We start from the raw sequence: 25,728 nt of genomic DNA, 5'->3' as shown, positions 1-25,728 counted from the left end.
ATCCGATGAAGCGACGCTTGGAGTGTTCGAGAGAAAGATTCTGCGTAAGATTTTTGGACCTTTGCACGTTGGCAACGGCGAATATCGTAGACGATGGAACGATGAGCTGTATGAACTTTACGACGACATAGACATAGCGCAGCGAATAAAGATCCAGCGGCTTCGTTGGCTGGGTCATGTCGTCCGAATGGATACAAACGCTCCGGCTTTGAAAGTATTCGATGCGGTACCAGCTGGTGGTAGCAGAGGAAGAGGAAGGCCTCCTCTGCGTTGGAAAGATCAGGTGGAGAAGGACTTGGCTTCACTTGGTGTGTCCAATTGGCGCCGGTTAGCACGAGAGAGAAACGACTGGCGCGCTTTGTTAATCTCGGCCAAAATCGCGTAAGCGGTTATCGCGCCAATTAAGAAGAAGAAGAAGTGTTAATGTAATTGCTGGAGACTAGTTTCGTACAGTTCAAGATACCAGGTACAAGCCAGGCCAGAACGGCGCATTCTAGGCTATTCTAGGAATATATTCATGTCTTGCGAACTCATTGTAATAATTATGGCAATTATGCTCCAGTGTGAGGTTCCCTATGCCAATTTACCATAATAATTTTCAAAAGTGGGGAACTTTGACTTATGTACTTAATTGAACTATACACTATTTCATACTATAACTTTACATTTATTATAATTAAAGTATATTTGTTCTATTTTTACGTTAAATTGTTATTTAGCTGTTCTATTTGCTCATTTCCATTTATTTCTTCTTTTCTTTTGAAGGTTTTTCGTACTGTTGGAAGTGGGCCGCCCAAGGTAATTGGCAATCTGTCCCCCCAGTCACTCGCTTTGGCACATCGGTAGGCATGTCTATAATTAGTTATATACGTTATAAAAAAACTTCAAAGAAATATTTTTACAAATGAATTACTATGAATTACCTTCCATGCTTCGATTGCGTAAAGATGACTTCTTGCAATTTGGCATCCATTGTACACATTCGGCAAACTACGTGTTTTGAGCGCGGCAAAGTGGGACGAACAAGCCTAGGCCAGTTGCGGGTAGCATCTGAAATTTCCCCTTTCTTCAATACGACATAAGCGTACCGAGCGGTGTGGCGTTCATCATTTACGTCGCCCAAACGCAAAGGCGCATAGGCAACTTCAAAATTACACGGCGTACGATCGGCAATATTTGCAAGCCGCGGACATGCTAAGTTGTGAGAACACTACAGAACTTTATTATGATATTTCCTTATAATAAAAACATGTACAAAAACTATATAGAATTGTAACTTACCGGGGCAAAAACTTCTCCCTTGAGTTCTTCGCTCTGTAGGTTCAAAATATAATCTCGAGCTTCGTTAACTAATTCATATCCACGTCTGGTACCTTCTTCTGCAATGACCAAATAACCATTGCATTTTTTCCACAAGTTAAGTAGTACTTCTTTCCGACTTTCTGAGCTTGGAAGCTCAAAAAGTGTATAAGATAATACCACCAGGTCATACATTGTCTAAAAATTATCATAAAAAAATATTAGGTAAAATATCAAGTTTTATAGATTGTGCCATTATATCCAAACCTCTATAGCAGGTAAGAATTGTCTGTAATAAACATTACGCAGCACCATTTGCTGATTTTCATTGCCTTCGCGCAATATTAACTCAGAAAGATCGTTCATACTGCGTGAACTATCCACATTGTAGTACTCAAAAATCGAATCTCTCCACAAATTGCTAGCCGCCCACATACCAGTGCCAACCCCCGAACCGAAATCAAAGTAACTTCGCGGCTGAAATCCAACGTCGCGTGTTTTCAACTCGTTCAAAATGCTTGTTAGGACACCATACTCCCTTACACCTCGGCCAATTGCGTAAACCAAAGATTCATATGTTCCATATTCAATTGGCTTCCATGCATAGGTACGCTGTGCTGTTAACCGCTTAATTAGATTTTCACGTTTTCTTCGCCATCGAGTTCCGTCTTCTTCTCCTAGCAGTGACAACTGTTCAGGCGGCATTCGCCGATCAACTTCTTCCATAATTGACTTTGTCTTAGCATTTAATTCCAGCTGCTCAATAGGTGGATGACGAGAATGAATGTACTGATCGAGTTCTTTACAGTCCTTCAAAATTTTTTTCACTGGATAATCGCCGATTACACGTTCCAAGACATTGCATAAATTGCTTGGCAACTCAACTCTTCCTAATTTGACAATGCCTGGATGTTGTCGCGGTTTTAGCTCATTGTTATCTAATCTTGTTAGCAGACTCTCATCTACCGCCACTGCGATTTTGCACGTGTTCCGCAATAAATGTTTTGGAACCCCATATTGTAAAGATGTAATTAATTTGCGACTCACATTCATAGCTATTCCAAAAATTCGAAAACTATTCTAAAAAAGCAAATCTCAGCTGTGCTGAAATATGTATAGTTGCCAACTCTTGGAATAATCCTCTTTAATAAAATAAGTTTGTTTCTTTACTACTTTACCGGACGGATTTAGTTTAATCTAAGCGTTTAACTATTGGTTGATTAAAAATACGTTCACATATACATTAGTTACCAATAAATCCACAGAATTAGGCTACCCGTTCACATATGGCAGATTACCTACAAAATTGACAATCAGCTGTCAATACTGTTGTGAAAGGTTTTTCTTCATAGAAATTATTTTGGTGGAATACATATTTCGGTGCTTTTGGTTTGTTTAATAACTATTAATGATATGAAGAAAACACAAGGAGAATAGATGGAATACATATTTCGGTGCTTTTGGTTTGTTTAATAACTATTAATGATTTGAAGAAAATACAAGGAGAAGGAATAGCTAATTTAATTGCGCAATTGGCTGCTACAAACAAACTGTTGGAGGAAATCTGTAAACAACGTTTAATGAGGTTTCAAAAAATTATGCCAGCAATAAGCAATAAAAATTCGATATTATATTTTATAATAAGAAATAAGAGGAAACGCTTTTTTCTTTGCCGTCATCCATTTTATTTAGTTTTTACTTTTACGTTTTACACTCGTAAAAATAATGATCACAGGGTTGTATGTCAAAAAGTTGGTTATTATCTAGGATTATTTTATAATCTCAGATTTTGGGAGACAAATTTTGTATGGGAAATCTCGCTTTTTCATTACGGATTGGGAGTTAAGCACGAAAAAGTAGATCATCTACTTATATGTGAACGTATTATTAGCCCAATCAGTAGGTAATAAATGTGTAGAAAATCCGAAAAAATTATTTTGTATGTTTCCAATCAAATATGTTGTGCGTCTTATATTTGGCAAGTAGAAAGTAAGAATGATAGAATACCAGATTGCGTCTTATGAATTCGGTGCGAGTCTGCCCTCAAGAATATACAAATAAAATAATTTGTTTGGCTTAAATCTGAATTTTCACAAAAAATTTAATTTCTCCGCCCTTTGTTTGACTTGTTCGTTTGTTTTGTATTGGAAAGTAGGGGTGGGGCTATTCGAATAAAAATTATTCGAATAATAAAATCTTTTATTCGAGAGGTATTCGTAATTCGAATAATATTTATTCGAATTTTTTATTCGTTTATTCGAATAATGCTATTCGAATACCTCACTATTGGAATGCCTTACTATTCGAATACCTCACTATTCGAATACCTTACTATTCGAATACCTTACTATTCGAATACCACCTCACTATTCAAATACCTTACTATTTGAATACATCACTATTCGAATATTTTTGGTAAATATTTACTTAGATTAGCGACTAATCGGTTTCTGTACAAGTGCATGTACCTATGTATGCAAATTCAAAAACCACGCAAAGGCTTATATTAACACGTTCCCTGTCGCAATACAAAAATGCAAAATTGACCGACAAGTCCAACAGGGTTTTTTGAATAATTTGTTTTTTTGTAGTCATAGGATAGCTTTAGTAATAATAATAATTAAAAAAAAACGGATGTAGGGTATTTCTACCTGAAACACATATGGTACATGAGCGTAGAGGGACATTTTTGCTTCTGCACGTTCATGAAACACATGTGGTTCATATACCCCCTGACGCACATATGGCTCAGGAACGTATCAGTGCTTATCAGGCGCACGTTTACTGAACCATATGTGGCTCAGCGGACAGGGAACGTGTTAAATGAAAATACTACCTACTTTTTATTGTGTCGGCGCTTTGTTTTTGTTTCATATTTTGGTAAACATTTACTTAGATTAGCGGACTACTCTTGCTTGAGGCATGAAATTTATTTTCTTTTAGGTTTTTTTGCTTTTCGCAGTACTATTATATGCACATACATATACTCATATACTCTACCTGCTACTGACTGACCTAAGCCCGATAAACGAGTGCAGACAGTCCTACGACCATGCATACGCTTAGGTAACTGGCGATGAGAATTATACAGATGGACATTTCAGGCAAACTTTTCTTTGGGTTGAGTTAGATCGCTCATTAAAATCAAAAACCTATTAATATATTAATTAAGGCGTCTAAACACAAGAATTGTTACGAGGGAAAACCAAATATTTTTTTAGAAACGCTCTGATGTTTTTATGCACATTTAGTTATGCACATACATATAAGTATGTATACCTGTCGATGTTTTATCAAGAACTATACCAAAGAAATCTTATCATATTAGCTAATTGAAACATGAAGCGGTCAAATCAAAAAATCGCAATGTTCAAAAATCGAGAAAAACTGATTAGCACCATGAGAAGGGCCAATGTAATTTTTATATTTTTAAAAGCATTTTCTCCCTGATATAAATGAATATATAGTGAGGTATTCGAATAGTAAGGTATTCGAATAGTGAGGTATTCGAATAGTAAAGCATTCGAATAGTGAGGTATTCGATTAGTAAGGTATTCGAATAGTGAGGTATTCGAATAGTAAGGTATTCGAATAGTGAGGTATTCGAATAGTAAGGTATTCGAATAATGAACTATTCGAATTATTTGAAACGAATAGTACTATTCGTTTTATTCGAAAAATGTTTATTCGAATATTATTCGAAAATAGTCCCACTCCTATTGGAAAGGATCCTGGCGTCAGACTTGTCAAAATCAAGTAAAATACAGTAACAGTTTTAGGAATACACCACCTTTGGCTCTCGATTCGACTTGCATTGCGACCATGTATTCTGTAGCGCCATATGTATTCTGTTCGCCATACTACTCTCTACTTCATTGTGTCTTGACATTCAAAACTCTGTTTGAAATATTTTGTCGTGTACCACCACCCTAAATACTAGATTCGCTAGATTTGGCAAAATTGGTAACAATTTATAATAATTCATACCAATTACTTGAACTCCGAACACACTGATTGGTTGATGCGTAATCGAACAGAACTGTTATATTTTGCGTAAAATTGCTTCAAAATATTGAATGGATTAGTGTTTTTGTAATTTGAGATGGATGTAAATATAAGCGAGTACGAATCACAGGTAATATTGTTATTAATTACGTATACTAAATGCCCATTAAGCACTCTCAACTATTTTAGCTCCAACGGGTAGAGCAATCTTTACATGCCACCGAAGACGAGAATGAACGTATTGCATTAAGTGGTCTAAAGGCAGATCTTTTGGAACTTATCGAATTAACGAAGCAGACGTATGCAGCGGAACACTCCCATAACGAAGATGGATGTGTCTTCAATGAGGAACTAGAACGATTTAAAAGTGAAATAGCACAATTGGATAACGATGGCACAAATGGAAGCAATGATACAATAGATTGTAAAGGAGATGATGAAAAGCAAATGGAGGAACTCAGGGTAACAATCGAAGGTTCCTAGAGTGCTGAAATAATATTTTTTATTTATTAAAAGTCTAATCTAGAAACTATGGTCGGTCAAAAGTGTTCTGCACCTCATCAACATACATGGGGTGCAATAGGTTACCATAATGCTTTGGTCTGTGGAGTAGATAATTCTGCCACTATAGACTGCAAAGGTGTATTGAAGATTCGCTTGCGGGTACTTTTCACTAATCCTACCCATCGTGAGATGTTGCCTTGTTTGTTTTACCTTGAAGGAGAATGCCGATTTGACGATGAACATTGCCACTACTCTCATGGCGAGCTTGTAGATGTTGAAGAATTAAGACCTTATACGGAACCAGATTTTACACTTCTTGCCCGTAATTGCGTTGTACTTGCAAAATTATCTGATCGCCTTTGGTACCGAGGTAGAGTACTTTGCGCAAATTTCGTAGAAAAGCTATGCCGAGTTCGACTTGATAAGAGAGATGAAAATAAACGTGAGCGGGATTTTTCGTTCGAAGATTTACTTCCAATATTCCATGGTTCGAAAAGTTATTAAATTGGCTAAAATGTGTACTTATGTTTAACTTTCAAATATATAGATGACGATCTGTCTAGCGGAAGCTCGAGTGAATCGAGCAATGAAGATGACCTGGGATATTCAGAAGATGTGAAAAACGCTAGACGAGCACAATTAACAGAGCAACAATTATTTGAATTTAATTCAACACAACCACTCGGAGAGTGGGAAAAGCACACACGGGTAGGTATTTTATACTATTTCTTATTACCTTTATAATTAAATCTTCCATACTGTAAAGGGTATCGGGTCGAAGATAATGGCCAAAATGGGTTATATTCACGGTACAGGACTAGGTTCAGATGGAGGTGGCATTGTCATTCCCGTGACAGCCCAAATTTTGCCTCAAGGGTACTCGCTCGATCGCTGCATGGAGTTGCGAGAAGCTGCCAACGGAGATAAAAACTATTTCAGCGTAGAAAAAAAAATACTACTTCAAAAGAAAAAGCAAGAAAAATACAACGTGAAAGCGTATGAGCGAGAATCTCAACGTACAGATGTATTTACATTCATTAACGATAATATATTGGGCAGAGAGACTGAATCGAAGGAAACAAAGAAAACGCTTTCACTAAGCAATGAAACCACAAAATCTCTAAATGTGGCCAGTGTGCGTATTGCCGACGATATACGGCGAAAAGAACGGGAGATTATAAAGTTACGACAATCGATGGACCGTAATGCCGACGGCACGGATGTTCACAAACGATTAAGACAACAATTACAAACAAAACTAGAGGAATTAAAAGCTTTACAAAAAGAGGAAAACAAGCTTTCCACAGAGCAAGCGTCAAGGAAAACAAAAAATAAATTATGCGTTTTTTAAGAAAAACCTGTGAATTCTTGAATATCAATAAGCATGGCGGAATAATAAAAGCGAAGTAATAAGGCAGCTTTCACTGTTCATTTTCTGACACTCGACTGCCTTATTATTATTATTATTTATAGGAGATATATACAATATAACCCTAGCTTATATTTTACAATGTCTCTTATATTCATTGGATGTTTCATGTATTGCTTCTTTGGAGACATGGGGCAACTTTGTTATTATCTTCAAAATATTATTGGCTTGTAGCATTGTTTTCTCCATTTCAATATTTGTGAAAAAATACATAAAATCTGTGAAATGTCATTTATTTGCGAGTAAAAAAATTAGAAGTGCCTAAGTCAAGCATGGCAATTTGGTTAAAAACGTAGAATTATAAATGCATACGGTTTGTTCCATGCACCACTAGTGTGTCATTTACACAGCATTCTAGAGCATGAGAGATTCACTTTTAATTATTTATTTTATTTTTTTGGAAGAGATATTTAATAGCGAAATAATTTATGGCAGTAACAACTCTCTGAGAAATTATTATAGCACAGCAATGAAGTGGATCTTCCAGTAAACCAATTGCTAGTACTAATTAATAGTATAACATCAGCTTGATTGAGAGACCTGCATAAGCATGACGGCAGGTGGCAATCATTTTTGGTGGTTATATTTCATCCACCATTCGGTTGACAGATCCAAGCTTCATGTTACCAGATGGTTTCACAACCTGTCAAACAATACACCGCTTGCTCTCTTCAGCGATTAGGTCCAAGTGGCTGACAGGAAAGCTAAAGCTTCCTCTGCCGGCATTAACTTTTTCATGTTGGAAAACTTGTATCCTTTGGGAGTGGCATATCTCACAAGGGTCTTCAATCTGTCTTTGTATCTGGCCCCTCACATAATTTCTGGCAAATGGAGAGCAGGGAGGGTGGTCCCACTCTTTAAACCTGGGATATTCGCCAAACAGTGGGAGTCCTATTTATTGCCTTCCTCAATGGTGACGGCACTTGAGGTCCTCCTACTCCCACTTTTAACTAAAAAAAATTTTGAACCCCAGCTACACATCAAAATGGGTTCCGTAGAGTGCACAGTACCACCACAGCACTCACTGCCATAAACATGCAAGTTAGAGAAGAAGCCTATCCTAGTAGCGTTGGACCTGTCGAACAGCCATTTTATGCTACTAGATAATGTCCAACAGTCAGCCCTCCCGCCCAGGACTGAAGAGGTGGTCCGCGAACTACTTTTGTGGTCAGCAATCATCCGAGACTAAAGGTCAAAACAGAGGAGGTCAAAGCAAAGAGTGCAGCACGGTGGTGTAGTTTCCCCATTGCTTTTCAACTTCTACTGGCGATCCTCTTTGCCACCTGGAGGAAGGAGATCAAACTACAATTAAAGGACGATACACCAATACCGACAGTAAAAACCTCAAAATTCAACAAAAAACAACCCCGTTCGACAGTTTGCTCTCATTCTCATTTGGGGCAACGACATGTTGGTAGTGACATTTAAAGCAGTTTTCCGGTCAGTTCCGAATTACGCTACACTCGTTTGGCCGTCTGACACTAGTGTTTCGGTTTCCAGTTAAGGAACACAGTAACATGCAGGCACTTGATAGAGACTGAGCCATTTCCCAAGCGATTCAGGAGACATCTCTTCGACTATGCTGACGAGATCTAGGATCAAATACAACTACAACTACTAGATTGGACAGTTTACAGACAGACATTAAACGTCATTTATCGGAAAACTCTCACCTCCTTCCTAAGTTTCCGACCCTCGAATGGAGTCATCGGAGTCCAACCACCACCCCTCGTAGACGAAGAGTTTCAGCTGCCTCGTGAAGCCCGCGTAACTTTGGTTCAATCACGTTCTGAATATTGTAACAGGTTAAACTCCTACTTATACAGAATCGACCCTGACATACTCACTATATGAGTGTCCAGCATGCCCTTAAACCTACTCACCGAACACCCCTCTCCCTCTGGACCCAGCCCGTTGAAACAGTAAAATTTTTTTAACAATTTCCCCATTTTGATAGGTGTTTTCACCTGAAGTCATTAGAGTTTTGAATTCGTCATCGGCCGGACAAATTTTTCTTCATGTTCGATGCAACAATATACGATGTTCGCTCAAGACGAATTCAATACAGAAGGGACGTCAGGCACCGTAACAAAACAAAGAAAAGGAGCAAAAATCACATGTTTGTTAAAATTCAGTGAATGGCTTGGTAGAAATTTGATTTGAAACATTTAAACTACGCTTCACTTCATTTTCATTAATTTGTTAACTTTAAAAATAACAAATCTTTAAATCTCATTTTGATCAAGCCATTCATTGAATATTCACAAACAAGTAATTTCTTTTCCTTTTTTGTTTTATTTGAAACAATGACATCAACCGGTTATCAAAGTCGCAAAAAATAGATATGCGGTTTTTGGAAGGCGCCACCTTTAGTTTTTGTACACCGTGCAATCGCTGACTTTGACATTCAAAACACCAAATTGTATAAACAAAATGTTTGCCAATTTTGTTTACGTACTATTGCTACCCCTTGTATGAATTCGCCTTGAACTTAGGTTTTGCACACATTTATGATAGTATTGTTTTCGTAGGTCATATATGCGTGGATACAATATTTAAGTAAAATATTAATTCAAGTTAGGAATAATCAGTATTACAGATTATTTTACACCATCAAATGCGACCGTGAAATAAGTATGCTTTCAAAGCAAGTACTGTTTTGTTATTTGGTGTCTGAAATTAAAAATTGTTAAAGTTGACCATCATGCCCAATCGGCAGCTGCCAACTCAATTGCGGTTCAGTTAAGAAATTTTAATCTCGAACTTTTTTACTGCATAGAAGTAATCTGTATATATCTGCATCTTTGGACTAAATTGTAGTAAACAGTGAATTTCTGATTCAATGTGTCCCATAAATTGGCGACGCTTTTGTGAAGAGTGGCGCATCTGGATACGACCACTTTTGATCGTCACCTATGGTATATTTGCAATTATCATCGTACCATTGCTTATTGTCAATTCCGTAAAGGATGGATTTACGCGGAAAGATCAACTTATACTCATTGGAGGGCTTTTTGTTTTGTCCGCTGTACCAGTATCAATTTGGCACATCATACAGCATGTAATACATTTCACTAAACCCATTTTGCAGAAGCATATTATACGAATTTTATGGATGGTACCAATTTATGCCCTCAATGCGGTAAGCATACAATTCCAATAGGCATATCTAGTGATTTATTTTTATGAATATTTGTGATATATTTACAGTGGATTGGACTATTTTTTCCTAAGCATTCTATTTACGTAGACTCTCTGCGTGAATGTTACGAAGCTTATGTGATTTACAACTTTATGGTCTACCTATTGCGCTATCTCAATTTAGGAATGGATCTAGAAGCCACCATGGAATATAAACCACAGGTGTACCATTTCTTTCCGCTTTGTTGCATGAGGCCTTGGCCTATGGGTCGTGAATTTATACACAATTGTAAACACGGAATTCTTCAATACACAGTGGTCCGACCTATCACCACATTCATTTCTGTGTAAGTATAAGCCATTGCTTACTGTGCTTCTTGCTTTATAATAACGAGATTATCTGCTTTTTCGCGCTTAACTCCCAATCGACAATTAAAAAGCAAGATTACCCATACAAAACTTCTCTCCCAAAATCCGGGTTTATAAATTAATCTAAGATTATAAATACAGTTTACGGATTTCCTCTAACTATCTAAGCAAACCAAAAACGTTAAAATATTCCACTAAACCAATTTCTAAGTAAACTCTTTATCAGTTTACAGCTGATTGTAAATTTTTCAGTTAATGTGTCTGCCATATGTGAACGGGTAGATTCATTTTTCTTTATTTATTTCTAATCATTGCATATGTGAATGTAGATACTTTTAGCTAACAATTAATTTTGATTCATATGAAAAGATTTAACAGCATGAAAATTTGTATGCAATATTCTTTTGAATTTCAATTAATTGCGCGAATATTTCATTGTTCATTCAACGTAACAGTCCCAATTTTCTGAAAAATTGCAGAAAAATCTAGGTTAATCAAGTAGATGCTTGCCGAATGAGTTGGTGCGTGACTACCATTCAGAATTCAGAGAGAACGTAGGTTCGAACCTCGGTGAAAGACCAGAATGAAGAAATTTTGTTTTCTAATAGCGGTCGCCCCTCGGCAAGCAATGGCAAACCTCCGAGTGTATTTGTGCCATGAAACATCAAGACGCACGCCACAAATAGGAGGAGGAGCTCAGCGAAACACCCAAAAAGGGTGAAAGCGCTAATTATATACACCCAACACTGTTGTTGTTGTTGTTGTTGTTGTTGTTGTTGTTGTTGTTGTTAACAGCATAGGTAGCCCTGTCAGTGTAGTCATATCATCGTTCGTCTTCGTCTAGCTCATCTAAGGGTAGGCCCAGGAAACATGATGTTTCGACAGGTTGGGTCCAAAGGGAGAGGGGGGTTAGATGAGTCGGTTTGAGGGGGCATGTGAAGAGGTGGTTAGTGTCGTGCGGGGTACCTTCACATGCCGGACATGTGTTTGGTATGTCGGGGTCGATTCTGGATATGTAGGAGTTTAACCTGCTACAGTATCCAGAGCGTAGTTGTGCCAGTGTTACACGGGTCTCGCGGGGAAGCTGGAGCTCTTCATCTGCGATAGGTGGTGGTTGGACTCCGATTACGGCATTCACAGGACGGGAGTTCAAGAAGGTGGTAACGGTCTCCCGGAGAATGTCGTTTATAGACTGTCTAAATACTGTCCGGTCCAGTAGGTACGGTCGGCCTTGTCCTGGATATCGCCAGCGTAGTCAAGGAGGTGTCTCCTGACGTGCCTGGGATGCGGCTCGGGCTCAAGCAGGTCTCTGCAGGGATGAGACCTACGGTAACATCCGAGCAGGAACTGCTTGCTGAGCAATTTGTTGTGCTCCGCAACTGGGAGCATTTGTGCCTCGTTATGAAGGTGTTGGATAGGTGACATCAGGAGGCACCCGGTCGCTGTCCGAATGGCGGTATTTTGACAGGTCTGTAGCTTAGTCCACTGCGAATCACTAGTTCCAGGCGACCAGACAGGCGCAGCATAGTTGAGAACCGGCCGGCCAATTGCCTTAAATGTCGAAAGCAACAGTTCTTTGTCTTTGCCCCAAGTGCTGCCGGCCAGCGATTTGAGGACCTTGTTGCGATTTTGGACTTTAGTGGCAATTGCGGTTGTATGCGCAGAGAAGTAGAGCAAGCTGTCAAAGGTTACACCCAAAATTTTGGGGTTATTCACAGTCGGAATTGGTGTGTCGTCGACTTTTACCTTAAGGGACAGCTTGACCTCCTTTGTCCAGGTGGTGAAGAGGGTCGCCGTGGACTTGGTGGGGGAAAGTTGGAGATTCCTCGCAGTGAAAAAGCGAGAAAGGTCGGTGAGGTAGTTGTTCACTTTGGAACACAGGCCATCGATGTCATTGCCCGACGCCATTATCGTGCAATCGTCAGCGTATGAGATCAGGGAAACTGCCGCTGGTGGTTGGGGGAGCTTCGAGATGTAGAAGTTAAAAAGCAAGGGTGAAAGGACACCACCCTGCGGTACGCCTTGCTTAATCTTCCTCTGCTTTGACATTTGATCTCGAAAAATCACTGACGAGTGCCGACCGCTCAGGTAGTTCGCGGACCACCTCTTCAGCCCTGGCGGGAGTGTCGACTGATAAATGTCATCTAGTAGCGTGGAATGGCTGACTGTATCGAAAGCCTTTTTCAAGTCCAACGCTACTAGGACAGTCCTCTCGCAGGGGCGGTTTTGGTTAAGCCCGCGATTTATCTGGGCGTTTATGGCGGTGAGTGCAGTGGCGGTGCTGTGCACTCGTCGGAAACCGTGCTGATGTGGGGCTGGGGCCAGGTGTTTCGTGTAGAGTGGGAGTAGGAGGGCTTCAAGTGTCTTCACTACTGGGGAAAGGAGAGTTATCGGCCGATAAGACTCCCCTTGGTTGGCGGGTTTCCCAGGTTTCAGTAGTGGGACCACTCTCCCTGCTTTCCATTTGTCAGGGATGATGAGAGTGGCCATGGACAGATTGAAAACCCTTGTGAGAAATCCTACTCCCAGGGGTCGCAGATGCTTCAACATCAGCGCGTTTAAGCCGTCAGGGCCAATGGCTTTCGATGATTTCGAATGGTTGATGGCCCCCTGAACCTTGTCACCGGAGAAAGTAAGTGGCGCACTGTTGTTCGTCAGTTTGTGCAGCCTTCTGGTAGCACGACGCTTGGTTCTGTCGCCCGGAGGATGCAATATAAAAAGCCGGCTAAAATAGCTCGCGCATCTCTTCGGGTCCGACGAAGTGCAGCCGTTGAAGGTGATAGCCACCTTGTCGTTGTGCTTCGTCGGGTTTGACAGAGACCTAACGGTGGACCAGAGCTTACTCACCCCAGAGGTGAGGTTGCAGGTCTTCAGGTGCTCAACCCATTTGGTCCACTTATGCTGGTTTACCAGTTGCCGGATCTCCAAATTGAGATCCCTTATGCGGGGATCCCCGGGATCGGCCTGGCGTAGGTGGTCACGCTCGTTTGCTAAACTAGCTGCTTCGGCTGGGAAATGAGGACGAATGTCCTTATAACTTCCAGCTGGAATGAAGCGAGCCGCAGCAGCTGTGAGCACCTTGCGGAATGCGCGTTCGCCTACGCGCACATCAGTGGGGATGGGAAGAGCGGCGAAGGTGTCCTCAGTGAATTCCGTGAAGCCGGCCCAATTAGCTTTTTTAAAGTTAAAATAGGACCGGTGATTCGCGGAAACGAAGTCGGCAGGTCTCTCGATCGAGACGATAATGGGCAAGTGGTCTGATGCAAGCGATAGCATAGGTCGCCACGTTATGCTATTTATCAGATCAGCGCTAGCAATTGTTAGGTCAGGCGAGCTGCTGCAATTGCCCACTACCCTGGTGGGGGCGTCGTCGTTCACTGTGCTGAATGTCGAGTCGTCTATCTGCTCTGCCAGTTGCTGTCCCCTACGATCATTTGGCAGGCTTGAATGCCAAAGATCGTGATGCGCATTAAAGTCACCTACAACCAATCGGTTTTCACCTCTGATGAGCGCACCTATATCAGGGTGATATCCTGCCGGGCAGCAGGTGACAGGGGGTATATATACGTTAAATATTTCGAGCTCGGAATCGCCTGACCGGACAGCTATGCCTTAACATTCTAAGGTGCTGTCCCTGCGGTCGATTCCTTCATCGATAAGACGATACTGCACAGGCCACCACCATTGTCTCGCTCGCGATCGTGTCTGTGCACGTTATAGCCATCCCTGGTGATCAGAGATGACCTAGCGTGCAGCTTTGTTTCTTGGACCGCAGCTATCTTGATACTGTGCCGGCTCATAAAGTCGAATATCTCGTCGACCTTACTCGTAAGTCCGTTCCAGTTGAATTGGAGAAGCTTGAAGCTTCTCGGCGAGGTCAGTGTAATCCGGGGGGTGAGGGACGCGTGGTGTTGTCTGCGTTGGGCCTGCTGCGCAATCCACTGTGGCTGTTGCGGCCTGATGGTGGTGGGGGGCCGCGCCTCCGAGGGCGGTAGTGGGTGCAGAGCTCTGCAGCAGGGGGCAACGTAGGCAGTTGTCCACTCACGGGTGGTGCGCAGGCCGGAACATCTCCGAAAATGGCACCAGCCATTGCATGAATTGCATTGGACTGTTACCAGATTCCGAGGTATTACGGCCTGACACACGGAACAGACTGTGCGGGGGACCAGGAGCTGCTGGTTTGTCCCCGCACTGGGGTTGGAGCTGGAAGGAAGGGGAGGGGTTGAAGGGGAGTTGTGTTGCTCCGATAGGCTCCTCACCGTGGAGGTATTGGTAGTTGTGGCGGTTGGTAGTGCCGGCCTATCAGGGGGTGTGTTAGCCGTGGAGGCATCAGACGCCTGCTGGCGGGAGCAACACGTGGCCACATACCGTGTGGACCACTCCCTATGTGACTTAAGACCCGAGCAGGTCTTAAGGTGGCTCCACCCGTTGCACTTGTTGCACCTAACCGAGGTGGAGTTCGGGTGAAGCCGTTTGTGGCAGGCGCAGCAGTAGAATACTTCTGGCCCAGGGTTGGATTCGATTCCAGCTCTGAGGAGAAGTATTTGGAGCAGGATTGCTGCGGGAGTTTGCTCTTGTGACGTAAGGGGTGGGATGATATGGGTTTCACTAGACAGGGCTAGTATACTGGGGCGGCAGCCCTTGGTCGGGAAAAACCCGAGTCATTCCGGTACGTAGAACCGGCTGCCATGGGAATGTACACCCAACACTCTTTTCACACGGTTTATTTATTACTTGATTTTAAAATAACACGGTTCACTAATCAAATTTTTTACACGAATCAGTTTTTACGAATACAAAAAAAGTGATTTTGAGTGATGGAACTTTTTATTTGACCTTTACTTGTCCATTTTACCATTGTTTGTCTGTTTGGATATTGCACTTGTTTAGTTCACAAGTGCCAAATATGGCTGACGTATGTACGACGCTATTTGCAAAAAATATAAATTTTCCGATAGAGTGGTTATTGAGTTGGAACCCTATTTCCATGAATCATGAATTTTACGACCACAACTGGTGAGGCGTGAGCTGGTGCGTTGTCGTGATAGAAAGGGAAATCACTTTCTCGATTCAAGCGAATGGCAAACACAAACAAATTGACCGATCTGGCTGAAACTTGTTGTGTATTCTTTCAAGAGATGCTACTAACTAAAAATAACCCCGATACGCGCCAATAGTGCCCTTTCTCTAACTTTACACAGACTTTTCAAACGACCCTCGTACTTACGGATAAATTGCCTTACCTTTCAAGCCTATTTTGCGCTCAGTCATCGTTATTTGATTTTTAAAGAGCCGAATCATTTAAGTTATTTTTTTAATTTTTTCTCTTTCGAGTAAAAAACTATTTGTAGGCAAGTAAGAAAAAGGAGAACCAAAACTTAACCTGTTCTGAATCAGAAAAAAAGTTTCCTATAACGAAATTGTAGAGGAAAACTGCAAAATTTTCATAAATTCAATGCCGAAATGCATAAAAGTCGTTTTTAAAGCTAAAGGATGCTTGACAGAATATTAAGAAAACTAGATAAGTTTGCATCAATATTTACAATTTTATATGATTCTGTTTGTGAAAATACAGGCATAGTTAAGCAAAATACATAGAAACTTTATTTCAAATCATCCTTTATAAATATATTCTCATGTAAAGAAGTAATCAGAAACTTAAATTTTGGAATATGTAACAAAATGTATTAATTGTTTTTTTTTCTGTTAATTTTATTTCCATATATTTTTATCCTCAAAAGTATTTGCGAACTATGTGGCGTCTATGGAGAAGGAACATTTGCGGGAAACGTGGCATTTCCTTACATCATTGTGATCAACAACATTTCACAGTTTGTTGCCATGTACTGCTTGGTGCTCTTCTACAAAGCTAATAAGGTAAGTAATTAACATGAATTTAAAACGTATTCTGAAATATTTTTTACTTTTTTTATAGGAAGACCTTAAGCCAATGAAACCGATACCAAAGTTTCTTTGCATTAAAGCAGTGGTATTCTTCTCATTTTTGTAAGTTTGTTTTTTACTTTCCTTATTTTTGCAAATAAAATATAAAGGTTTTTAATATTTTGTTTTTTCAGCCAAGGTGTAATATTGTTTTTACTAGTCTACTATAAGGTTTTGCAAAAATTATTCACACTTGGAGACGATACGAACTTGGCGTCAATGCTGCAGGTATTTAAAACTACTAAATTACTGTACTTATACATGTAAATATTTCCCTGTTTTTTAAGTTTAGTGAATCTAAATTAGTCCTAATATCTATAATAATGAATAATAACTATTTTTGAATAATTTTTACCATATTACAAGAGCGAAACCACCATATCGCAATTTCAAGTGTACACCCATATTTTCGTACACCCATGCTCGATCTTCTTCTTCTAAATATCGCTATCGGTTTTTTTGTACTTATGGGGGCATCTGGATGGTGCTCGACTATAGTTGGACCTGGTATTCAATTTGGAGAAGGAGGCCTCCACAACGCAGAGGAGGCCTTCCCCTTCTTCTGCTACTACCAGCTGGTGCCGTTGGATTTCAAGGTTGACATTTTTTATCGGTGTTAATGCTGGTTCCTAGATAAACGAAGTCTCTTACAACCTCGAAATCATAACTGTTAGCAGTGACGTGGGTGCCGATAAGCGAGTGCGCCGCCTTTGTTTGATGACAGGAGGTATAGGGTTATTCAATAGGTGCGCTTCAACTTTTTTCAGATAGGGAGGGCGAACGACGCAATATTTTTTTTTTTTTTCGCTTGTCATTTGTAAACTTCATTAGTATATCATGGAACGCTACACACTTGAGCAACGATTGCAAATCGTGCAAATTTTTTATGAAAATAAACGTTCTGTTGCTGCTACTTTAAGAGCATTACGGCCATTTTACGGTCCATTTAACAAGCCGTCCCGTTTTGGGGTTATGTGAAGTCATTGGTCTACAGTAACAAGCCGGCGACGATTTGTGAGCTCAGAGCCAATATTGAACGCGAAATTGCTGGAATTTCGGCCGATTTATGCAAAAGAGTGGTCGAAAATTGGGTTCAACGATTGGACTTCGTAAAACGTGCACGCGGTGGTCATGCAAAAGAAATCGAATTTCATACTTAAATGTATATGTTCAAACTCGATAATAAAAAAAAAATTAGTTAAAAAAGTCAAACCGTTTGTGTTTTTTTCAAAAAAGTTCAAAAGTTGAAGCGCTCTTACTGAAAACCCTATACTTCGTTTTGTCCTCGTTCACCACCAGACCCATTCGTTTACTCCTTTATCCAGTTTGGAAACAGTTATTAAACGTTATATTTAGTAATCAATTCGATGCATTGTTCAGTTGTCATTTATTATAGGCAAATTTTTCAACTGGTCAAGAGCCTGTCTAAATTCTGGATTTTTAAACCAACTTGCAGGTTCTTTTCTTACAAAATCACATTTAATTTTAAAAGCATTCCTTTTAATTGAAAAGGGTACTGCAGGGGTCGAAAATAGAAAACGCAGTTCCTACAGGTGAAAAATTCCAATTTATTATCAATGCTATTATAATCACATATCGATCTTTAAAAGTCATGATATGGTTCTTGGATTACAAGTAGAACCTCAAACCATACTTTTAACGTTTATATATAATTGGCTCTTATACCTTTTATTGGGTGTTTAGCCGAGCTCCTCCTCCTAATGGTGGCGTGCGTCTTGATTTTATTAGCTCTGATCGAAGCTATCTCTAGACCATCTAGGCCGAAAAAGGAAGATTTCCATACAATATAAGGCATTAGGCATCCATCTGAGGCGATGAAACGCCCCTGGAGCACGCACAGTTGGAAACAATGCAGTTAACTCTGTGTCAGCCTGTTTCCTTTTTAAATGACATGTAACAAACTCAGTAACGGCTTCACTTATGTCTGCTAAATTATGCTTTATTTACATTTATTCTACACCGGATGATAACTTTATTGAGTGTTTTTTCTGTCAAATACTCCCTAAATCTTTTAAACTGACCCCTAGCGTCGAATCAAACACTTCTCTAAAAACGGTCTCAAATATGTGATGCCTACCAGACAATTACAATAAGTTTCTCTCAAGTTACCTCTTCAAGTTAATGCAAGCGCCATGTTTCTTTCCGGTGTTACTTGCGGTTGTGCCAAAGCAAAGAGCAACTACTCGCTCAGCAATCCCCCATTTGGCATGCAAGGGGTTTGCCGTTTCAGTTCCCTTTCCGCCTGTTTTCGGAACTCCGTTAGTCGCTCAATCGGCTTAAATGTGATTATATGGTATTACGAGACCTAACACTCAAATCCAAAAAGGGACGCCGCAGAGTGGTGTCCTCCCCTCTTCTATATCTTCAAGCTCCTCCAATCTCCAGAGAGAGTCATAAGCCGATGATTGTTCGATAATGATATCCGGCCTTAGCAGTGATGACTTGTGTTCGAAAGCAAACGATTTCTTCTCCGAATTTAATCGCTTCTTCACTGCCAGGAGTCTTACACTCTTTCCTACAAAATCAACGGTGGCCCTTTGTTCAGCTTGGTCGAAAGAAGACAAAAATTATTCCTCCAGGAAGCCTACTAAGCGATTGCGAACTCAACAAATATCGCCTGCAGCTCCGAAATCTTATCAAAAGTGGTATTATCTGGTAAGCGAGGGAACCTCTAGTTCAGAACAAGCATTAAGGGAGGAGTACAAATCCAACAAAACGCGTTTATTGCTCCAAAATAATTTTGAGGGCTAACACGTCTATTTTTTAGTTTGGAAAATTACATTTCTGGTTTTAGAGGATACTTGAAAAGTGAAAATATGTAAAGGGTGTTTTTTAGTTTAGTAAGGTTTAGCAAGTCATCAGAACAACGCTTCCAAATTGTGAAAACTTATAGAGCACTGGCGGCACCATGCAGACTGAATTTTTGTTTTCAAAACTAATCAGCTAAATATCGAGGACATTTGGTTCCGACAAGAGCCCTAGAGCTCACTTAACAATCGATTTATTGCTATATTCAAGCCACCATTGGCGATTTACGGCCAGATTTATTGGAAAAATTTGTTAAAAATTTTACTGATCGAATGGACTATGTAACTAACTCATGGTCGAGGCGGACGTATGCCGAATATAATAATGAAAAGGTAAATGCCAGATTTAATAAAAAAGTTTCATTCCAAAATATTTCTGTTTTGTAGTATCATTTTAATTTCTCAAGTTTTTAAAAAACACCCGATATATGCATAAAATATAATATTTGTGCACAAATATATATGTATCATATATACATTAGGGCGAGTCAAATGTTTTCTCTAATTTGTTTTGGGCGACGGAAGTATTCTACTGATAATTCTGAACGAAAAAGTTCATGGAAGAGCATAACTCTAAAAAAGATTTCTAGTCTCCTTATTTTTCAATTGAATCCTCATTTTTGTTTTAGATGTATGTATAGGTATGATTTTTGTACACGATAAACTCATTTCTGATATTTATTTTGATCAAACCCCTTCGCTTAAGCTCCATTGGCCCACTTGTTTTAGATTTTTCCAATGCATCATATAAATAGATAACGAAATGACAGCCCATTAATATATAGCTAGACAACACAACAACAAATGTAATGGTATTTTTAGCTGTATTTCGAGCCGTGTAATTACACTGTACAACAAAAAAATTCTTTTCTGGCAATTTATTCTGGTAGTAAGGATGAAAAAGCATCGTAGGTGCATCGGCGATTTGAAAGTTTTGTCTCTAAAAAAATTAACCCTTGAGCATATTTTTCGTTTTGCTCTATTTCTGTAGTTTAAGTGGGATTTTGATATTTGCTTTATTAATTTAGTACAGTCTTACAGTACAGTTTTATGTCAAATATTATTAAAAATAAACTATAAATTGTGAATGGTGTTTATGGTTCCGCTACTGTAACAGCTAATTACGTGTAATTTTGGTTAGGTCGATTTCATTCAGCCATTTTTGATATTAAAGAAAATGTTGATAATGTCGATAAAATCACATAAATAATCGAAATTGGCCGGCATGTTAGTAGTGGCAGGAGTTAAATATCGACCATAAAAAAATTTCAAAGCCTTTGTGCAAAAATTTTACGCAAAAATAATGGATTTCTTTTTCCACAAACTAATATTTTGTGGTACAGTTTAGTCCATAATAGCGTATCACTACGACAAATTAGAAATGATACTCTTCGTTTTCCCATGTTTTCTTCAGAAAATGTATGTATGTTAAATTTTTTTGTGATGAAATAAAATTATCAAATGTCTCCGTCGGGCCTCAGTGGATTTTAATAACTTATAGCTCGTTGAAGTAGTTTATTTAAAATAATATTATATTTAAACTGGTAAACGAAGTAGTTATTTAAAAGGCTATATAAAAGGCAAACCTCGGATAATTGGCGTTTATACTTTTTGTTGGGCGTTTGACCGAGCTCCTCCTCATATTTGTGGTGTGCATCTAGAGTTTTTCCACGAGGCCCACAGTTTTATGACGCCTTCGAATGGCAGATGGTTTTTCATGCACGAAATGCCGCTATTAGAAAAAACTTTCTGCTTAAATGAAAAAAAATTCAAAATTTTAAAATGTTTGTTGTTTTACCCGTTTGCTCGGGCATTACTTAAGTTATATAGCATTAACATTTTATATGGCGTTGTAAGTAGCTAAATGCCATATAAAAAATCTTCACCAAATAAGTAAATACAAAGTTACAGATAATTAAATGCAACAAAATATGAAAAATTGGTTCTTTGAAGCTGAGTCCAAATTTTGGGAGTGAATTCGAAATTTTTTTACTGGACTAAACCTGAGGAAACTACATTGGAATTTTTTATTTTTGTTTTGTTTGCCACGCAGTGTAATATTACAGTGATAAATATAGTTAATAGAATTATTTCTGGAACATTCTGCTGCTAGTGCTAGTGCTAGTTTATTATAAAATACTTTTAGGTTAGGGGTTTCAGGCAGAAGTCTTTGCGATTCTGCAGGCATGCAGAATGCTTAGGGAACGCGGTCAAGCTGCGATCAAGGCTCTGACGACGTCATGGTGTAGATCCAAATTGGGCAACTCCTGTAAGGAGGAGATCAAGTATCTTGGGTGTGCAGTTAACATTTCTCTGAACTGTGTTCCAAGACATAGGCACATAGAGTGAAATGAAACTACTGATGAGCTTGGTAGGAAGGGGTCGACTGAATTGATTTCAGAGGTCTCACACACTCAGATAGTCTTGGGGACTCCACACCATTCAATTTCTAAACTTGTTGCTTCTCGGTCTTTGGACAATTGACACTCACGCAGAAAAGCCGGGTTTACCATTTAATACACATTTCAGAAGCTGTGCGGACATTTCAGACAGCCAGACTATTAAGGTCACTGGGTGCAACTTTCTTCGGCAGCCTGGGACAGTGCTCCAACCTAAATCCCATCAATCTCCGTTACATCATGGTTGGCTGTAGATATCTGCTCATTGGAGAACTCGTAATGGTGCCAATTGGCGCTTTAGTGCCACTTGAGGAATGCTAGTCCGGTACTTCAACCATTTCACCTACATACTTTTTTTATATATTTGTATGGTTTTACATATAAGTATATTTTTTTCACTTAAAATAAAATATCTGCAATAAATATTTTTTTTTTATTTAGAAATGGGGAAAATTGATGATTTTCTTTTAAAAATAGCCAATTAAGTAAACTTTGCAATTTCAAGCTCTTTAGTGGAGAGTTTTAAGCAAAATAAATATCAAAAACAATTTCTCATACTCAGAAACCATGGATATGATTCGATTTTCTTCTAAAAAAATTTCAAAAAAATTAAAAATTAAGACGGCTCGAAATTCATTTTAAAACTGTGCTTTCATGTCCGGTTTTTTTTCAGAGTTGCCTGTAGAATACTTCAGTCACCGAAACAAAGTCGGTTATGCCCCAATTGACACGCCCTAATATACATATATGAAACTAAGTTATTTTTTTTTTTTTGTTTCAGAACTTTCTCATTTGTATTGAGATGTTCATCGCAGCCGTGGCACACATTTATAGTTTCCCGCATCATCCGTTCCATATCAATTCTCCTCAATATTGGAATAATCCCAATCATAATTGGTGCCGTGCTTTCCTCTCCATGATGGACATCTCGGATATGCAACAAGATGTTACCGAGCATTTGGGGGTAGTAAGCAGCTCTATTAGCCGACATTTTCAAGGTCGCAGCAACTATCAACCTTTATCGCGCGGTACCCGCCGATCCAGTGGTGAGACGGAATATTTAATCAGCAAACGACAAGATAGTGACAACAATCCGGAGGCTATAATCAGTGACATGCCGACAGCGAGTTCAATGGTCGGCGATGTGATGATAGTTAGTAGCAAGGGCGGCGTTGTTGGACAAACAGGTAATAGAAAAAGACATAATTCGAATTTCGCTAGTAAACCATTGGCTAAAGCCAATCGCTACGGAGCTACAGATAATCTTGCATTGCCTGTTGGCGAAATCGCACTAACCACTGATTCTACATCTCACATCCACATAGCAGACATGCATTCAGCCTACAAAACATCCTGTGCCGTTAACGCAGAAGCCGCTGGAACGCATTCCAATTTCGGAATAAATATACAGAAACGAGAGGTAAACGCTCGCGAACGCTCACCTCAGCAAGTGTATGGCGCCCCCATACCTGGTGGCAATAGCTTTTTACAAGCACGCAACGTAGGTGTACATTCCAGCAGCATTCCCGACACAGATGACGATTTTGTTTCGTTAATTGGGACTGGCAGATGACATCGTAATATAGGAAGTAGTAGCAATAGTCAAAATTATAATCCATCGGCAGTCGATTTGACATCAGTGTCAGTTTCGGCGTCGATTGGTATTTCTAGTAGTCTTAAATTATCGACAGGTGGCAGCGGCAATAGCAGTTCCCCTGATTGGCTAAGCACGTCCCATTCTGAAGATGATAACGATAATGACAGCGACGACGACGACGACAATGATTACAACAACATAACATTAAGCGATGGTAACGTTAGTGACATTCGGCGCACGGGTGACTTTGGGGGAGGCAATTTTGCTGCTAGCGCATATGTTGATGACTTTGTTGTTGGTGAGCAGCGTAGCCACAATGAAATGTCACCAGACTACATCGCAACGAGACGATCACCACAGAGACCTACTAACAGCGGGCACATCACATAGATAACTCAACAGCCGTGGTACTAAGAGCAATATGTTTATTTTTCTTATTATTTTATTTCATTGTATTATTTCTTTGTTACTTACGTAATTTAGGAGTTCTTGTTATTTCGTGCATTTATGAGTTGTATATTATCGGCAAAGTGATGTTTTTGCTTATTTTATATCGATTTTGCTTTTTGCCTAATTATTTTCGATTTTTCGTTTGAAGAGCTGAAATAGTTCATATTTTTTATCTGGAAGAGATTTGAGGCATTAATAACGTAATCATGTGGCCTTTTCATACGGAAGTAGAAAAAAGTGTTATTTTCTTATTAAGCAAAAAAGACTGGGGTTCAAATTATTTACTTAGAAGAAGCTGTTTCTAAAGCGAACTTACGTTTTATTAAAATTAACTATAGACTTTTTGTAGTTGACCACGTGAATTAATTGGGAAGTTTATGTGTAAGACGGAATGACGAATAGAAATCTTGAATATCAATCAAAAAATTCGATTATGAAGTTTATTTAAAGCGCATAATTAAACTATAGGCACCTTAAAGAAAAAAGAAAAAATATCAAAAATGCTCATAAATACTTGGGTACGATTCATGTGATTAATTATATAATACCGGGTGCTTCAAAAAAATGTATACACACTTTGAACTTCCATAGAAAATTTATTTACCGGTCTACAAAGTTAAATTTCAGGAAAATAGAAAGCTGAAAGTCCAATGTAAATGAAACATAAATAACAAATGTTAATACTGTTCAAATTGGTGACCTGCAGCATCAATATATTTTTGCTTACCTGGATCAAAATTTGGCGGGCCAGTGGATAGGACGCAGGGGGCCAATCGAGTTTCCAGCACGCTCTCCAGACCTTACACCACTGGATTTCTTCTTGTGGGGCACAGTAAAAGATGAGGTGTACAAACGTAAACCACGTAACCTAGACATTCTTTGGAATGAGATTCAAGCAGTGTGTAGAGAAATCTCATTGGACGTTTTGATACGATGTACAGAATCTGTGATGACTCGTACTCAAAAATGTATTGATGCTGCAGGTCACCAATTTGAACAGTATTAACATTTGTTATTTATGTTTCATTTACATTGGACTTTCAGCTTTCTATTTTCCTGAAATTTAACTTTGTAGACGGGTAAATAAATTTTCTATGGAAGTTCAAAGTGTGTATACATTTTTTTGAAGCACCCGGTATATAAATCCGTTGTCGCGTTAATGACTGTAGAAAAGGCGCGGAACTTTATTGTTTTCCGGTTCTTAGAAAAATAGCAGCAAGCAAAATAATATAATTGAACAGTAATATAATTTGCCAATATTATTTATAATGAATGGAATTTTAAAACACAAATTTCATTATAAATTTATGTTTTATTTTGAGTAAATTTAAGCCACAAAAAAAAAAAAGAACGATGATGTCAAAAATATAAATATTTATACATTTAAAGATCGAATAATGAAACGAAGACATTTTAAGGTAGTTAATTGGAAAGTGCACTATATCCACATATTAATTATTAGTAGTTTTATTCCGAAAAAGCAACATGCTTAGAGATCAACAGAATATTTAAAATAGGATGAAGAATTTATCTAGTTCTGTCAGTTTATAAATGTGCGAATAAAAAAAAATCGATTTAAAATAAAAATGTATGTGAATATTTAGAAAAGCATAGAATCTTTACAACGAGCTATACTATGGACTCAACTAACTCGATTTATCAGACTTTTATGTTGGTGATATACATAATATTAATATTATTTTACTTGTTGTAACAGAAAAAGCAGCAGCTGGAGCTATAAAAACAGTCATGGAAGCGTCATTA

At 39.0% G+C, this 25,728-nt stretch overlaps 3 protein-coding genes across 5 annotated transcripts; 2 read left to right on the top strand and 1 right to left on the bottom strand.

The window, feature by feature from the left end:
- Window positions 1–472: 472 nt before the first annotated feature.
- Window positions 473–2,433, bottom strand: LOC128862819 (methyltransferase-like protein 17, mitochondrial). The gene is made up of 4 exons (XM_054101576.1): window positions 1,567–2,433; window positions 1,282–1,497; window positions 924–1,210; window positions 473–852 (listed from the first exon to the last, which is right to left on the bottom strand). Exons 1-4 carry the CDS (start codon window positions 2,350–2,352, stop codon window positions 699–701), a joined length of 1,443 nt encoding a protein of 480 aa, XP_053957551.1. The 5' UTR covers window positions 2,353–2,433; the 3' UTR covers window positions 473–698.
- Window positions 2,434–5,260: 2,827 nt separating this feature from the next.
- LOC128862924 (zinc finger CCCH-type with G patch domain-containing protein) lies at window positions 5,261–7,464 on the top strand. The gene is made up of 5 exons (XM_054101755.1): window positions 5,261–5,434; window positions 5,494–5,766; window positions 5,821–6,295; window positions 6,356–6,516; window positions 6,575–7,464. The coding sequence occupies exons 1-5, from the start codon at window positions 5,402–5,404 to the stop codon at window positions 7,157–7,159; spliced, it is 1,527 nt and encodes a 508-aa protein (XP_053957730.1). The 5' UTR covers window positions 5,261–5,401; the 3' UTR covers window positions 7,160–7,464.
- A 2,269-nt stretch (window positions 7,465–9,733) lies between these two features.
- Window positions 9,734–25,626, top strand: LOC128865203 (transmembrane protein 184C). Of its 3 annotated transcripts, none has more exons than XM_054105322.1 (7): window positions 9,734–9,871; window positions 10,058–10,379; window positions 10,448–10,725; window positions 16,489–16,624; window positions 16,683–16,753; window positions 16,825–16,918; window positions 22,699–25,626. In XM_054105322.1, exons 2-7 carry the CDS (start codon window positions 10,080–10,082, stop codon window positions 23,488–23,490), a joined length of 1,671 nt encoding a protein of 556 aa, XP_053961297.1. In that variant the 5' UTR covers window positions 9,734–9,871; window positions 10,058–10,079; the 3' UTR covers window positions 23,491–25,626. The 3 variants fall into 3 exon arrangements, with proteins under 3 accessions (XP_053961297.1, XP_053961299.1, XP_053961298.1); XM_054105324.1 differs by having other exon boundaries at window positions 9,734–10,379; window positions 22,699–23,104; window positions 23,246–25,626; XM_054105323.1 differs by having other exon boundaries at window positions 9,734–10,379; window positions 22,699–23,104; window positions 23,243–25,626.
- The last annotated feature ends 102 nt before the right edge of the window (window positions 25,627–25,728 follow it).

The sequence above is a fragment of the Anastrepha ludens genome, chromosome 5, assembly GCF_028408465.1.
Source record: "Anastrepha ludens isolate Willacy chromosome 5, idAnaLude1.1, whole genome shotgun sequence".
Classification (NCBI taxonomy): domain Eukaryota; kingdom Metazoa; phylum Arthropoda; class Insecta; order Diptera; family Tephritidae; genus Anastrepha; species Anastrepha ludens.
Note: the sequence above shows the minus strand (reverse complement) of the source record. Positions and strands in the feature narration are given on the sequence as shown.

What these genes read in the sequence shown, in the direction of transcription:
- LOC128865203 (XM_054105322.1), top strand. Translation starts at nt 10,080, where the DNA reads ATGTGTCCCATAAATTGGCGACGCTTTTGTGAAGAGTGGCGCATCTGG. An exon ending in TCTTCTACAAAGCTAATAAG is followed by an intron (nt 16,625 to 16,682) that starts GTAAGTAATTAA and finishes CTTTTTTTATAG; the next exon opens with GAAGACCTTAAGCCAATGAA. An exon ending in GTGGTATTCTTCTCATTTTT is followed by an intron (nt 16,754 to 16,824) that starts GTAAGTTTGTTT and finishes TTGTTTTTTCAG; the next exon opens with CCAAGGTGTAATATTGTTTT.
- LOC128862924 (XM_054101755.1), top strand. Translation starts at nt 5,402, where the DNA reads ATGGATGTAAATATAAGCGAGTACGAATCACAG. An exon ending in AGCAAATGGAGGAACTCAGG is followed by an intron (nt 5,767 to 5,820) that starts GTAACAATCGAA and finishes ATTTATTAAAAG; the next exon opens with TCTAATCTAGAAACTATGGT. An exon ending in AGTGGGAAAAGCACACACGG is followed by an intron (nt 6,517 to 6,574) that starts GTAGGTATTTTA and finishes CATACTGTAAAG; the next exon opens with GGTATCGGGTCGAAGATAAT.
- LOC128862819 (XM_054101576.1), bottom strand. Translation starts at nt 2,352, where the DNA reads ATGAATGTGAGTCGCAAATTAATTACATCTTTACAATATGGGGTTCCA. An exon ending in AGGGAGAAGTTTTTGCCCCG is followed by an intron (nt 1,211 to 1,281) that starts GTAAGTTACAAT and finishes AAAGTTCTGTAG; the next exon opens with TGTTCTCACAACTTAGCATG. An exon ending in ACGCAATCGAAGCATGGAAG is followed by an intron (nt 853 to 923) that starts GTAATTCATAGT and finishes AACTAATTATAG; the next exon opens with ACATGCCTACCGATGTGCCA.